Consider the following 15,886-nt stretch of genomic DNA (forward strand, 5'->3'; position numbering starts at 1 on the left):
TGAAGAAGGATATAATCCAGTCTTTCCATTATGAAAATTGTTACAGGCCTAGAAGCAACAACAACAAATTGTAGAATAGGATTATCTATTTAGTCAATAGAATTCCCTATAACCAGAACAATAATTGTGGATTATCCACATGGAACCAACTTTGTTATACAGAATGCTTATTTTGTTGCAAAGGGAATTTACATGTGGTACATCACTTTCAAACAGAATAAAAAGTTCGTAGTTTTTATTAGCTGCAGTAGTGACTTTGAAATGGCTACCTGAATAGAGATCAAACCCTCAGAATGTCTTCTCTACTATCTTTACTTATCAAACAATCCCAAGTTCAAAAACCTGGAATCCCAGCGAAAAATAAAGTGACACACTAAAGAGAGAATACGATGTTAGTTTCTGAAATTTTATTATTTTTAATACATACATTTCACAAACAGAAACCTTCTAACACCACACAATTCCATAACCAAATGTTTCAATTTTATCAACATTCTTTAACTATTTACACTGTCTTCCCTCAACAAAAGTGCAATCCAAGACATTTGACAAGAAATCTTCACTGATAAGAATATGTTTTTGAGCTGGTGTTAATGATGCCCATTCATTATATTTTCTTGCAATTACCTGGAATAATAATAAAGTCAACAGGACACAGAGATGAGCTGGGTTAGGCAGCATCCTTTTATAGGAAACAAAACACTGAACAAGAGCACTTTCTCCTCACCTCCTCCCCAACCTCTGACTAGAATTACCCAACAGCTGCTACCATGAGACTAAAGAGAAGAGCAACCTGGAGTTACTGACCTGGGCACGGGAGGAGAGACTGCATGTTAAGCATTGATCTTACAGGACAAAACAAAAGATTTCAGCAAGTTAGTTTGGTGATCTAATAAGTTACGTATCAGTTTATCTGTTAGTTTTAGGATTTAAACACCTAATAATATTTTCCTGATGAGTTAATTTCCCCCCAGACAGATACGAAAATACTTTTTACTCAGAAGATGAATGAGCTTCTTTTACAAAAACTGGGAATTAAAGACTGTTTGGGGAAAGCTCTTTCTTAATTACAATGGGATAATTCACCCCACTCCCTAACTTCACAGCAGATGTCTATCTTTTAAGGTGTAAACCCAGTATTATCAACTGCTTCAAGCGCAACCAGAAGAGAGTGAAGAACTGAGCTGGCCTGAAGAGAAGAAGATGAGCTGATCAGAAACAGTCTTCCCATTAAACTAAAGCAGGTAATTTTATTTGTTCAAGGTATAACTCTTAAAAATAAAACAAGTTAAAGTAGATAAAAATCACTTATTAATCACTTACGAGTAGGTTCATGTTACTGAACACTATTTATCAGAAAAACAGAAGGTGGATCTCTTGGGTGACTAATATCCTTTAATATCCAAACCACAACAAAAATAATCATCTTTTCTGATATATTCCAATTCCTATCAAGGTACTCAGAGCAAAGTACTTTGAGAAAGTGTGGAGAAAATATTAAGGTCAGCAGATTCCAAAATAAAATTTATTCTTCACATGGTTGCATACCCAATTACATTTTATTCTCAAATCAGCCAAATTTTCCATTTTAGGCAAGAATGCAATGCCTTAAAGGCAAAAGATACTCTCGGATATGATACCTATGCCTCTCCTTTTATATCAATTCAGCATCCATAGAATCCTAACTTAATCATCAAAATAAATGCCAAAAGCAAATTTTACTCACTTACAGTGAAACTTCCTCATACTTATTTCTCGGAGTAGACAACAATATAAGGAGAAAATAGTGAATGCATCAGACACTACACTTGCAGAAGTTTTAGGCTGAGGAGCTTGCTGAATGTGATCTCTATGTAAACTTGAAGCTTCAGAACAACAATACAAGCAGGTTTCTCTTCAGAAATTTTGGTGGGTTAAAGAACAGCATTACGAATATTTTACTATTCATTTTAAATGCAGAAATAAAATCCAATGGTACTCTGAAGACAAGAGAAACTCACCAATTTTTATAACTGGGTACATGAGAGAATCAAGAGCGAAACAGCTAGTTCAGTTACAGCTTTGTGTATTAAAGACAAATTTGCAAGGGATGTGTCCTATAGACCTCTTTTCCTTGCATCCAATACTGTGAGACCAATGACAATTTGCTGCTTCTTACAGGCATTCAGCATTTCCCCTCACTGTGATATTCTTCAGATCATCAAACATCAAACTGGATGTGGTCAGCCGAATTACAATCATGCAAACCGAAAGATAAAGAATATTAGTCAATCCCTCACAGTCAGCTGTGTTCTTTCAAACAAAACATCAAATATTCCATGTAGCAGAACTGAAACTCACTTGCAATGATGCCTAAACACTTCTGAGAGGAAAAACAACTGTTTTTCTGAGAAAAAAAAACGGTATAAACTAAATAATAGAAAATGTTCACATAACCCCAAATTTAGCTACCCATAAAAGGATCATATTTTCAAAATTCTTTTAGCATATATGTGTATTATAGTTGAAATTATCAAATTCATTTTTGAGAAATCATATTCCAATTCCAGTTCTCTAAAGGTATGGGGTGTCAGTCTACTTAAATCAGAAAGCTCTAATAAACAGAAGGCTGGGATTTTGGAAAGCTCATTGCTCTGACCAATCAAGTTCTGTAAATTATCATCTTCTTCACCAATGGTAAGGTATCATGGAGATCTTCAGAATAATCTATTTTCAAACATATTGTTATGTATTATAATCAGTGATTTTCCAAAATGAAACACTTTAAAAAGAAATACTAAAATTATTCTTTTCCTCAAAGGCTCACAAATAATTTTTTCCTTTTCTTCTTAGGGCAAAATCTTTGATTTGGGAAACGCAGCATTAAAGGGGTAAAATGCAGCCATAAGCAATTTGGAGGGAAGACAAGTGTGGCAACTGGTTCTGAAACTCACCAGTTAGGGTCTGTGGCTGTGAGATTTACCTGTGTGAAGGATCTGACGTCAAACGGCACTTCGACAGTGCAACCTATATAAATCAGTACCGCTCAAATCATGCTATTCTTGGATTCTCCTTAAGAGCTTGTTTGACCAACTTCAAAGACACAGTTCAAATGACAGCGTTCTGCCTTTTTGCCCTCTTGAGTCAGTCTGCATCATTTCCAAATTCATTTAGCATATTCTCTTTGTTATAGGTCAGCTTACCTAAAAATATATACTTTCATATGCCTTATAATTTGGATATTATTTTCAGTATGAAAACTGGCTGCGAAACTACAACAGGGATAGAATCAGGGCTCATGTCCACCTTCCAATGATCTGTCAGTGAGGGGAAACTGCAGGCCAGCATGCACTGTGGAACGCCAAACCAAGGTTGACAAACACACCAGCAGCTCTCCAGGCACAGATTACATTCACTTGTCACATGTTTTTCCCAAGGCCTGGAGGAGATCTAAAAGTGGGCCTTTAGACAGTTAACATTTTAGTAAGAGTTTCTACCCAACTCCTACCATGCTCTCAGTTTATGACCACATAATCCCTTTCCTAAATTCACCCCGTCCTCCCCACCACCCTAAAAGCTGCCCGAGAGACTCTTAGTGATAGTTAACTGCTCCCCCAAGCTCACAGGAGTACCGGCTGGGCTCTGGTCGTGACCACAGGCTAACACTCGGGAGTCAAGAGAAGGCAAGAGGCAGCCCCCCTTTTAGTGGCACACATACACAAAGGAACTCTCCTTTCAATTAGAAAAGAAATGAATGTCACAGAAGGCTTCCCTAGAAAAGATATGTAATAAAGTAATAATGTCAATAAAATAGCTATTACTAAAGCAAAGCTTTCATCAATAAGCTTCGAGGACTTTGAAGGAGGAAAATGGCTTCACGAAATGGTAGTCCAGGTTGCCACAGTGTGGACACTGCTGGACGTTGCTGTACTCGGAGAAGTACTGCATCCCAATCCGCACGTCGATCACTGGCTTCCCGCAATGCTTACAGTTCAGGCGGGCCTGGGGGGGGAACACAAGATGCCGTGAGCCACAGTACCCCTCCACCTCACAGCGCTGCCCACGTCAGACCAACCAAAACGTGAGACTGCTCTACCTGGGAACCTGATCAAGAGTTTAGTAAAGCATCCCTTTTCTTACCCAAAACAGGGTATGCAGAGCATCAGGTAAGCATGAGATATATACACTCAAATATTCACCCATCAGCCTGAGAGATGAATGACTCTTCTCTCCCAACGTGCAGCACTGCTAGTAATTACTCCTACTGGTGGGAAGAAAATTCTCAACTTGTACTGCCTAAACTTCTCCGGTAAAGTTCCCCTAACAATTGGAAATCTCTGTCCCCTGGATTTTAAGAAGTGACTGAAACCAACTTCCCTCATCCAAACTGCATAAAATTTCTTTGAAGATTTTTTTTGTTTATTTTTAAAATCCATAGACAGTTTTCATTCTACTTGTTACTACATTTCTGTTTTCTTTGGGGTAAAAATAAAATTTCCCTGATACTTCAGTAAAATTGAGGATCCAGGAATAAGGGCCACGCTTACCCTGAGGCTTCTGGAACCTGCAAGCACACTGTACCTTTCTTCATGCCCCAGCCTCCCTCTAACAGCACAAGACCCAAGCTCTCAGCAACAGGTCCAAGGACTTCAGTGAATAACCAGAAATTATAACAGACTCTCAATTCAGACTCATTCTAAAAAGGTAATAGAGAAGTATAATCTCATTTTGTCCTCAAAATGCTCCTGTAGGTAGGTAGTAGTACATGAATTTTAGATGATGGAACTGAGGCAGGCACATGGTGATAAAGCAGAAAGGCTGAGATTTGAACCACAGTAGCTTACTCCAGAGCCTACTCTCTTAGCCATTACATGGACTACCTTTCTGTAACCTGAGATAAACTCCCTTTTAACTGACTAATCTCTCTGAACAATATTAAAAGTGAGATTCTAAGCAAACCTCTCTCTTTAACCTATTATTCCTTTCTAATAATGAATTCCTGCTTATTTTGGCCTCGAAGTCTTATTGGAAGGCACTCCTTGATGCCTTAATAGTGTTTAACACTTGTACCTTCTCAGTGAATATAGTTAATTGATTTTTTTTTAAGCCAAAAGTAATCAAACCTGTTTTCCATGTCAGTAAGGGGCCAGAAAAGAAGTGTTTGGGCTTAAATTGTTTTAAGGAAGAAATATATAGTGAGGAACAGCAGGCTGGGTGTGGCAGGATGCCATTCTGCTTTTCTCCCTGAAGATGAGGAAATAACCCCAGTGCCTTTCAGTGGTGGAGTAGAAAGAGCACCAGACTGGGAGTGACAGAGGTTGTGGCCATGGCTGGGACACGTGCGGGTAGACCTGGGAGAAACATTCTAATTGTTTAGGCCTCCACTGTATGTGGAAAATAAGAGTCTTTTCCAGTGCTAACACTCTATGAGTTATAGGCCCACACATTCTTTCACTTCCTTATTTCTTTAAAAGATAACCCTGTCTGGTGTGTGTGGGAGAGAGGAGTCCCTTCCTTTTGTTCCCCTCATTTCAAGAGCTGGCATCAAGGAACAGTGGGTATTATAAAATGCTACAGTGAATAACTAAAAGACAATGATATCTCGCTTCCAAGGCTAAGTTTTAAATGGAAATGTGGTCCATGTATGAGAATAGCGTAAAAGGAGTCAACCCTATCTGGAATCAAACGACAGGCTACAGATGGCCATTCAGGTCTCTCACGACCATATTTCTCTTCTAAGATCACTAGTACAGACACGGCATAGCTGAAACACCAACTGTGCCAACCTTTTAATTCAACTAACGCAGCTTATCTTCTGAATAAACTGCTAATGGTAAGGATATTCTCTTTATAAAAGTCAAACCATAATGCTAAAGATATAAAACTGTGTAATAAAACTAATGAAATGTTTATCAGGTATTTATATTAAAGACTTAGCCACTTAAGAGGGAAGGAAAATATCTCTCCAATCCATGAATATCAAAGAATTATACAGCAAGTGTTTTCTTTTCCAAAGCACTTGGAAATAAATCCAGATACTTCCAAGGATTTTGTTTTGTCTCCTGTGTTTCTATGGACTTATGTAGGGCATTTTCCAATGTTAATACTTCCCTCTTTTCCTCATGACAGCTAAAGTTCAGATGCTTTCTTAGCTTCAGAATATGCCCCTCCTTAGCAGAGCTTTAAGGACTACAAATCTTTCAAGTCAACCTCAAACACCTGACAGGGCAGGCAGTTCCTGGATAACTGTACTGTTGCACAGAAACGAAACAAAAAGAAAATCCTGTCTATTAAAGAAAGTGAAACTTTCTTCTTTCCTTTTAAATGACAACTTTTTCTTACTAGAAACTACGTTAATCATATAAAACATTAAAAAATATAAGTAAGCAAAAAGAAAACTAAAGGAACCACTCAGCATCCCACCGCCCAGAGACAACCTCTGGTAATAGGCTAGCAGGTTCCTTTCCATGTTCACTTTTTACAAATGGAAGCATATTATTCTGCCATTTAAAGGCGGCTTTTTTGACTTAAAATACTGAAAATATTTCCCACATAATTACAAGATCCCTTTTAATGACTGCCTAGTATTCCAGTAACAGCAGCACCATGCTGCAGTAAATCAACCATCACTGCTGGACTTCGGGGAGCCCCATGGATGCTCACGCCTGAAGCACGTTCTCCACACCCTCCCACCTCCTCCAATGTAACCGCAGTGCTGCCTCTAACTCCTGTGCATTCACTTGGGGACAGAAGCCTGATAGCACCCACTACTCGCTCTGTGGGGTAAATACCAACCTGACAACATGGAGAGGCGGCCAGGATGTCATAGGTGTACATGGTGCCCAGCTGGTGCCAGCTGCCATCCCACCGCGACTTACACTTGATGCAGATGATCTTGTGAACCCCTTCCAGGCAGTCCACGCACACTGCGTACAGATGCATGAGCCTCCCTGTACACAGAAGACACGATGCTGAGAGTGGCTGGCCAAGAAATCACCCTTTGTCACCAAAGGGGATTAAAACAATGGCTCATCTATCAGTTAAAAGCAAAACTTTATCATTTGAATAAATATAAAAAGCAAAATAGATGATATTTATCATATATCCCCAAATTGTCCTTTTACAATAATGATGGATTACTAACTATTGTCAATGGGACACATACTTTAAGTTCAATCTTATTAAATACCGGCTTCAATTCATTTTTCCGAAAAGTGCTGCCAGGTTTATAATACGGACATCCAAACTCAAAATGACCAAGCCACAGATGCTCAAAAGCAGCCTGTGATCATGCAGGACTTTCTGCTCAGAGATCTACTGTGGATTATGGAGGCGGAACCAGCAATGTTGGTCGGTGTTCATGGGCTCTCATCCATCAACAAGTCCCATCATGAAAAAGTCCAAAGTCTGTCTTGGTATTGGTAGCCCAGAATTATACCATAGTCAAAATTACTATGTTAACTCTTCTTGTCTCCAAAATTGCTCATCCATCACCACATCCAATTTAGGAACCAGAATTATATCTTACTTGTGTGTTTTTTTTTTTTTTTCAAAGGAGTTCAATGTCTTGTTATTTACTGGGCTCTTGAAAGTCATAAGCCCATTCCTCCACTATTTATCAATATCTAATGCTTGTAAAGGAGAGATGTCACCCTAGTTGATATGGAAGGGTTCAGGCTCAACTCGGGGAAGAGCGGGAATGTCCAGCATCTGTCTGGGCAATGTGTAACAACAATAACGCTGCTCTCTATGTGGGGATCGGGGGTTCCACTGTGCTAAAAAACTACCAGCAGCAGAACACATACTCCTGAGTGACTTCTTATTCAGAATGTGCTGCTGGTTGCCATCAGCCAGACCATGCTCTTCGTATTTTCAGTGGTTAAGGACCAGCCTGCTCCTTACCCATTAGAAAGGGGTATACAGTACTTATAGGGAAACCTTTCATTTCATTCACTTACAAGACTCTCTCTCCCCCTCCTTGAGGGCAGGAACTATGCCCTCCTTGAAGGCTCAGTGTCTTGCACAATATCTGGAACGCGGAAAGCACTCCATAATTGTATGTTACATGAATGGATGGGATATATTAACAGCCGAAGACGTTATAACCTTGGAGGCCTCTATGCCAAAGAATGGGAAGGGTGACAAGAGCTTCTTGCAATACTGCCCACCTCTGCTGTAGGGCACTGAAAATAAAACAATCTCACACTCAGAGTGGCCTGGAGCATTTCAGGATGTCAGTTCAATATCTAGCAGCCACTGGAAAAGGCTTCATTTCCAATCTCCGTCCTAGACGGAGTTCTCAAACACTGCAGATCTCAAACATTCAAAGACCTCAAGGTGGCTGCTAGGAAGGGTGGGGACAGGGACAGACGGAGAAGTCACATGTTGGTAGCAATGACCATGATGATGAAGTTGACAGGGAACTTTCACTGAGTGCTTACCAAGGATCTGACACTGTGCTAGGAGGCTACGTGAATCATTTCATTTAACCCTCACAACGACCCTCTAAAGTAGGCGTTACTGTTATTCCCACTTCAGATAGGAGGAACTGAAGCTTAGACAGCTGGAATAGCTTGCCCGAGTTCAAAAAGATAATAAATAGCAAAGTCCAGACCTGTCTGACTCTTAACCTCCAGGCTACATCACGGGAATTCCTGGCTGGGAATTTGTTTCAGTTACTGTTATATATTGTCCTAAATACTGAGAATTTAAAATTTCTAAATTCTAGGGTTGTGAGTTCAAACAAAAAGCAGATTTCTGAGAGAATAATTACCAATGGTTCTAAGTGGTAAAGAACTATTGTACCAAAAGAAATTCCTAACTCAATCAACCTTAATAAATTATTAAAACCAAACAAAAACATCTTCTTCTGGAAAAATCAGGGAGGAGAGGCTGGAGCTGGAGGCTGGGGAGGGCACTGAGGGGGAAAGGGCCCAGGGCAAGGGAATGACAATCCACACGGTCCACCACTGGAAATTACACATTATTTCAGCAGCGTATAATCAACTGCAGCCTGGAATCCTGTGGCCTGGAACGTGCTTTCCTACTGGAACTGAAAATGCTTTAAGGAATACATGGTTGAAACTCTGTGATGGAAGAAATTATTGACACTGGCTTGTTATAAAAAAAGATGGCATGGACTTCGAGATGTGGCAATAAAAACATGGACATACGACAAGGCCCCACTTATGGCATTGACTTGTCTGGTGCTGATACGACAACCAGATTCTCAGACTTTATCATGAACAGTTAAACTTCTCAAGACTTCTGTAGTGCACACCTAACGCATCCATTATCTATTTGGATAATGTGTGTATGTACTTAGGTGTGTACACACACACACACATACACAGAATTCTTAGGCCTGTCTAATTTTTACCTTTCTCCATCCACTCTGATGGGTACCCTTAAGATCTGGTCCTGGGCTCTGTCATATACTCCTCCTTTTCTTTCTCTTTTCTCCCCATTCAAGGCCTCTTCCACTCTTTTAGCCACTAATTTTATAAAATAAGCTTCAGTGTTCATCCTAAATGTTTATTTCTAATAGCGCTTGTGAAAGACACCTCCACACAAAAGTCCCAACATCTCTTCAAACCCAATACACACAAGTACCCCATCTTCTTTCCTCTAAGATCAGGTCCCTTCCTCAACATTCTCTACTCCTGTTCGTGACAATACCGTTTACCTGGTCTAGAGCCGAAGTGAGCCAACAAGGACACATCTTTATCCTGTACAGTAAAGCTGTCTCCAAAGCTGTGATCTTTCCTTTAATATAATCTCTTACAGCTGTTCCCACCTTTCAATCCCCACCATCACCACCCAGCTGTCTCTCTTCTCCTTGCATCTAGAATACAGATTTAAGTTTCAACTGTATAGCTTCCACCGCTTTCAAGCAACTTTTCCCCCAAGCAACCGTTGGCTTTAAAAAAAAAAAAATTGTTAAACCCTTCAATTCATCAATATGGCAAAGCTCTCTCTTATGGCTTGAAAGGACATCCACAATCTGTTCTCCACCTACCTTACTCATTTCCTACTCTAGAACCTCTGCTCCAACCAGATGGTGCTCTTCGGTTCTCTCACTGTCTCCTGATCTTTTTATGAACAACTATTCCTTTGCTTACATTACTCCTTATCAACAAACCCCCAGTGTAGTTAGACCATGTACTTATCAAAGTCCAATGCCCCTCTTGACATCTGCCTTCACATTACCTCCTTTGACTACCCAGGCCAAAGTGTCCCCTTCCTCTTTGGAAATGATAGGTTGCTTCACGTACATAATATCCAGGTGATACCAGTTCCAAAGGTGGTACTAGTGCCTTAGGCCTGGTAAAGTTAGTTACACTTTTGTAAATGCATCTTATATCCTAAGATTATAGACTGATGAGTGGCAAGGACTGATAGTACCCAATACAAGTATGCAATTCATAAGTTTGATTGGTTGGTGAACAGATTAAATGAAAAGGATTTGTCCATCATGAATAGAAAAAGGACAACTCTCCTCTCATGTACCCTGTACCCCTGTACCCTCATTCATCTTCATAAAGAATACTTCCAGTCATAAAATGGTGAAGTGAAGATGTTTCCATCTACTTCCCTCTAAAATTATCCCCACACAGTATAAAGTACAAGGAACAAAATACAAATTCTATCTTCCATGAAACTGTGAGGTACTTGCAACCCTGAATATGAGATCAGAAATTAGATGGAGAAATAATAAATGGTTTAGCTCTGAAACTGTACAACAAGCACAGGGGAGGTTGAGACGAGGTGCTGAAAGGGAAAGAGTGGAGTATAACAAATTACTAAATAACCACACATTAGAACTATACAACTATACAACGTTTTTCATTAAGAAGCAGAGTCTGTTGAATCATCCCCTGAATCTGGGATAGCCTTACAGCTTATTTTTTTGAGGAACAGAATGTGATGGAAGTGATGTTACTCGGTCCCAAGCTTAAGCCTCAAGAGAGAGAGGCCATGCAGCTCCATTCTCACCATCTTTAATGTTATCCTGAGAACACCATGTGAAAAAGCACAGGCTAGTCTACCGGCAGACGAAAGGATATATAAACGGGGATAAGCCATTCTAGCTGAGGCTTCCAAGGCCAACCAGACTGCCAACTGCTAGACATGTGTGAGAGGCCATCCTAACCAACCAACTCATAGAATTGTGAGAAATTATAAACCATCACTGTCTTACACCACTAAGTTTTAGAGTGGCTTGCCCTATAACAAAGGCTAAAAGACACAGGACAGTAGGCAAAACTCTAGAAAATGAATGAGACCACTCCACGCAAATTCAGCTCCCTTTCCATGCTAAGAAAGATGAAACAGAAATAGCATGCATGAAACAAGAACAGGATGCTATTAAAAAGAACTTTTGGAAATTACAAATATAATAGATAACAGAAAATCTTAAACTCAGTAAAAATACTGGAATATAAAATCAGAGAAATCTTCCAGAAAGCAGTATAAAGAGATGAACAGGGCCAAAAATATACATAATAAAGGATCTCCCCCCTCCTCAAAAAAAAAAAAAAGGATCAATCTAAGAGGTCCAACATCTGATTAACTGTTCTACAGAGAAGAAAGAAAGAAAGAAAGAAAGAGAGAGAGAGAAGGGAGGGAGGGAGGGAAGGAAGGAAGGAAGGAAGGAAGGAAGGAAGGAAGGAAGAAAGAAAGAAAGAAAGAAAGAAAGAAAGAAAGAAAGAAAGAAAGAAAGAAAGAAAATGAAAATGGGAGGAAATCATCAAAGAAATAAATCAAAAGAAAATTTCCCCAAATTGAAGACTATAAGTTTACAAAATCAAAAAGCCAAGAAAGCATCCTGCTCAACAAATGGAAAAAAAGACATGGTGAAACTTCAGAATACTAGAGAAAATCTAAAAACCTTTGGAGGATGGGAAGGGGAAATAAAGGGCCAGGAATAAGAATAATATTAGATTTCTCGGTAGCAACATTGGAAGACAGGAGACAGTGAAGTAATGCCTTCAAAATTCCAAAGGGAAAATAATTATAACTTGGAAGACTATGGGAAAATATTCCAAAGGGAAAACTGTTCCAAAGGGAAAGTAATTATAACTTGGAAGTGTGAAGATAGAATCAAGATACTACTAGACTTTCAAAATCTCAAAACCTCTATTCCCATGCTTTCTTTCTCAGAAAGCTCCTAGGGGATGCTTCTTAACAAACTGAGGAAATTTACCAAGAAAAAAGAAAGTATGGGATCTAGGAAACAGAAGATAAAAAATAGGAAAGAGATGAAAGAATTCCTAGAAGGACAGCTATGTAGTACAGCAGGCATTAAGTGTAGCAGGACAGACAGGAGTAGGAAGATGAAAGGCTCCATGAAGGAAATTTCTAGAAAAAAATTCATAAAATTGTTTGACATTCATTGCAGCTCTATTTACAACAGCCAGGACATGGAAGCAACCTAAGTGTCCATCATCGGATGAATGGATAAAGAAGATGTGGCACATATATACAATGGAATATTACTCGGCCATAAAAAGAAATGAAATGGAGGTATTTGTAGTGAGGTGGATGGAGGTAGAGTCTGTCATGCAGAGTGAAGTAAGTCAGAAAAAGAAAAACAAATATAGTATATGCTAACACATATATATGGACTCTAAGGGAAAATAAAGGTCATGAAGAACCTAGTGGCAAGACGGGAATAAAGACACAGACCTACTAGAGAATGGACTTGAGGATATGGGGAGGGGGAGGGGTGAGATGTGACAGGGTGAGAGAGTGTCATGGACATATATACACTACCAAATGTAAAATAGATAGCTAGTGGGAAGCAGCCGCATAGCACAGGGAGATCAGCTCGGTGCTTTGTGACCACCTAGAGGGGTGGGATAGGGAGGGTGGGAGGGAGGGAGATGCAAGAGGGAAGAGATATGGGAACATATGTATATGTATAACTGATTCACTTTGTTATAAAGCAGAAACTAACACACCATTGTAAAGCAATTATACTCCAATAAAGATGTTTAAAAAAAAAAAAAGTTTGACAGGTATGTGGACATGGTTTTGAAGGGTGGTTTGTAGAGCTGCTGGAGAGTTAGAACCACCAGCCAAAGCTTCAAAAAAAAAGGCTAAGCAAATGAAAATGTGAAGCAATTATTAACTTTGATAAAAACAAAAGGAGTCCCAGAACATACAGTTCTCTAAATAGGAAATACATCTATACTTCTTGGCTCAGCACTAAATATTTATATACTCATAATAACAAAATCATTAAGGATTTAACTAAGAATTGTGATGGATTATCCTGAGAGAAAGGGGAAGATGCAAGAAAGCATGAACCATCATCCACCTTAAAAGTAAATCTAGAGGTAATATCTAAAATCGGAGAATGAAGATAGCAGTTTTTAAATTATGATGGTAAAAACCTGACGAATCAGTTAAGATTTGAAAGTGTCTCACTCTGAGAAGTGAGACAGCAGGGGTGGGTGGGAAGAAGATAGGTGGGGATATATCATTTTTACTATAGGCTTTTTTAAGCACACTTTTAAAGTTATAAACGGGTTATATGTCACGGATCCCATATTTATATAAATTCAGTAGTTTTACATGAATTGACAGATTTCTCTGTCAACCGACCCACCCCCAGTTATTCATTTTCTGGCTGAAATGTCCCAGTCTTTGTATGTCATCCACAGCACTAATAATAAGAAGCTCCCCACGCCTCACCACCAGGGTAATATCTGAGCTTTCATTTTCCTTTTGCTGCTATCAAGAAAGTCTCACCTTTCATACATTTCAAGATTAATTCAACTAATCTAAAAACACATTGACCCTTCCCTCACTGTGTTATGTTTACAAGGATCAAAGAGAATACACAGCTTGCTGGGCACATTAACATAGGTTTCAAAGGCAACTATTTTATAGCAAGTGAAACATTTTTATGCAATTCCTTCTCTAAAGTTCCTCCCAATTACGAAAAACTATACACCTGAATCCTCTCTTCAAATTACAGCAAGACAGAAACATAAAATTACCCACCAGGACCACTGTACTCGGTATAGTGTGACATCAGAGGAAAGGACACCACCTCCACCACCTCACTGGGCAGGGCTGAAATATTCAAAAGTTAGCTAGCTCCTGACTAGAACAAAAACACATCATCGGTTAAAATTAAGCCCGAACAGAGCCATCCCTTCTTGTTGGCTTTTCACTTCTCACAAACAGAAAACAGGCAAGGTGAGTGAACACCTGTACCTTGAAGGTGACAGGGAACATCGTATTCGATCTCATCGTGCCTCGAGGGGCTTAAGAACAGAGTTCCGTCCACCAGCGGGAACTGCTCGAACACCGGGAGCGCCCGGTGGCACAGGGCGCAGTTCACCACGTTCCTGTGGCTGGCGCTGAGGGCCGCGAGGATGAACTTCCGCAGATCCTCGCCCTGGCCCATCTGGGCGTCGTCCTCCACCCGCACGTGGAAAGTGTTCAGCTTGTGCCGGGGGATGTGCGTGAGGAGCTCGGACAGGTCCAGGCGCCGCAGGAACTGCACGGGCGCGTCGAAGTGGCCCCCCCTGTGAACTGACAACCCGGCCGGACTGTAGTCAAAGTGGGCGTTTCGGAACACGTGGCCCCCCGCCAGGGCCTTTTTGTGAGGTTCCAGGTGGATGGCGTTCTTCAGGAACTCCCCGAGGTACCTGGAGGAGCGGGGGCCGCTGAAGTGGGCGGGGGAGAGGATGGAGTAGCCGGTGGGCGGGGACTGGCCCGGGGAGCCGCAGGGGGAGCGCGCCCCATAGGCTGCGGCGCCCCCGCCCTTCTCCTGGGAGTTCTGCCGGTCCATGGAGTGCCGGCGGGGCAGGTCGTGGCTCAGGCCTTTCTGGGGCTTGGTGGGCGGCCGGCACTTCTTGGCCTCCTCCACCGCCTCACCGGGGGGCCTCCCGGTGTTCCTCTCCGACCCCGACTTCTTCTTTTTCTCATCCTGCATCCGCTTCACCTGGTACCAGTCCGTGTCCTTCTTCAAGTGGCCCTGGCCGCAGCGGCAGGAGCAGAAGCGGAAGGCCAGGTCGTAGCCCTTCTTGGTCCACATGTTCTGGCGGCACTGCTTCTCGTTCCAGCTGCGGGCCCGGCCGATGCAGTTGAACTGCACCAGGATGCTGCTCTCCCACGCGTAGAAGCACTGCAGGTGCATCCAGGTGCTGTGAGGGCAGTGCTCGTTGTTGCACACCACCTTCTGGTAGTCGTCCTTCTCCAGGTCGACCGGCCTCCCGAAGCTGCAGATCAGCGGCGTGGCACAAGGGGCTTCTGGGGAGAAACACAGAGAGAGGGAGAGAGAGAAAGTCAGCTAGCGGGCTGTGGGATTCCAACCCACGGCCAAGTGTGGGATCAAAGCTACCATCCCACCTTAGCCCATTCACGCCAAAGGTACGGTGTTTCTGGTGCGGAGATTTCTACTACTGGAATAACACCAGACAGGGTTCGAAAACATTCACCATTTTCTTCTGGTGTGATGTTGTACCAAGGGAATTTATTTTCTGATTATCCGTTATCTGCTGAAAAACATACCAGTAAGCTTCAAAAAGTCCAAATCCTTCACAGTGCAATTAGCCGTATGTCAGTACTTGTAACAGTGTAGTATGAGGTCTTCCTGAGACGTGGGTGTAATGAAAGGCAGTTTCAGGGTTCTTTTAAAAATGAATCACTCCTGGGGCTTCCCTGGTGGCGCAGCGGTTAAGATTCCGCCTGCCAATGCAGGGAACATGGGTTCGAGCCCTGGTCCGGGAAGATCCCACATGCTGCGGAGCAACTAAGCCCGTGTGCCACAACTACTGAGCCTGCGCCCTAGAGCCCGCGAGCCACAACTACTGAGCCCGTGCGCCTAGAGCCCGCGCTCCACAACAAGAGAAGCCACCGCAATGAGAAGCCCGAGCACCGCAACGAAGAG

The 15,886-nt window shown here is 41.5% G+C and overlaps 1 protein-coding gene across 1 annotated transcript in view; it reads right to left on the bottom strand.

Moving 5' to 3' along the window:
• Window positions 1–429: 429 nt before the first annotated feature.
• The window catches only part of HECA (hdc homolog, cell cycle regulator), a 44,016-nt gene continuing 28,559 nt past the window's right edge, over window positions 430–15,886 (bottom strand). Inside the window, exons 2-4 of the mRNA XM_068551293.1 lie at window positions 14,206–15,246; window positions 6,775–6,929; window positions 430–3,981 (exon numbers count right to left, since the gene is read on the bottom strand). Of these exons, the coding sequence (XP_068407394.1) occupies window positions 3,817–3,981; window positions 6,775–6,929; window positions 14,206–15,246 (1,361 nt within the window). The 3' untranslated portion in view covers window positions 430–3,816. The remainder of the gene's footprint in view (window positions 3,982–6,774; window positions 6,930–14,205; window positions 15,247–15,886) is intronic.

This window comes from Eschrichtius robustus, chromosome 9 (genome assembly GCF_028021215.1).
Source record: "Eschrichtius robustus isolate mEscRob2 chromosome 9, mEscRob2.pri, whole genome shotgun sequence".
Classification (NCBI taxonomy): Eukaryota; Metazoa; Chordata; class Mammalia; order Artiodactyla; family Eschrichtiidae; genus Eschrichtius; species Eschrichtius robustus.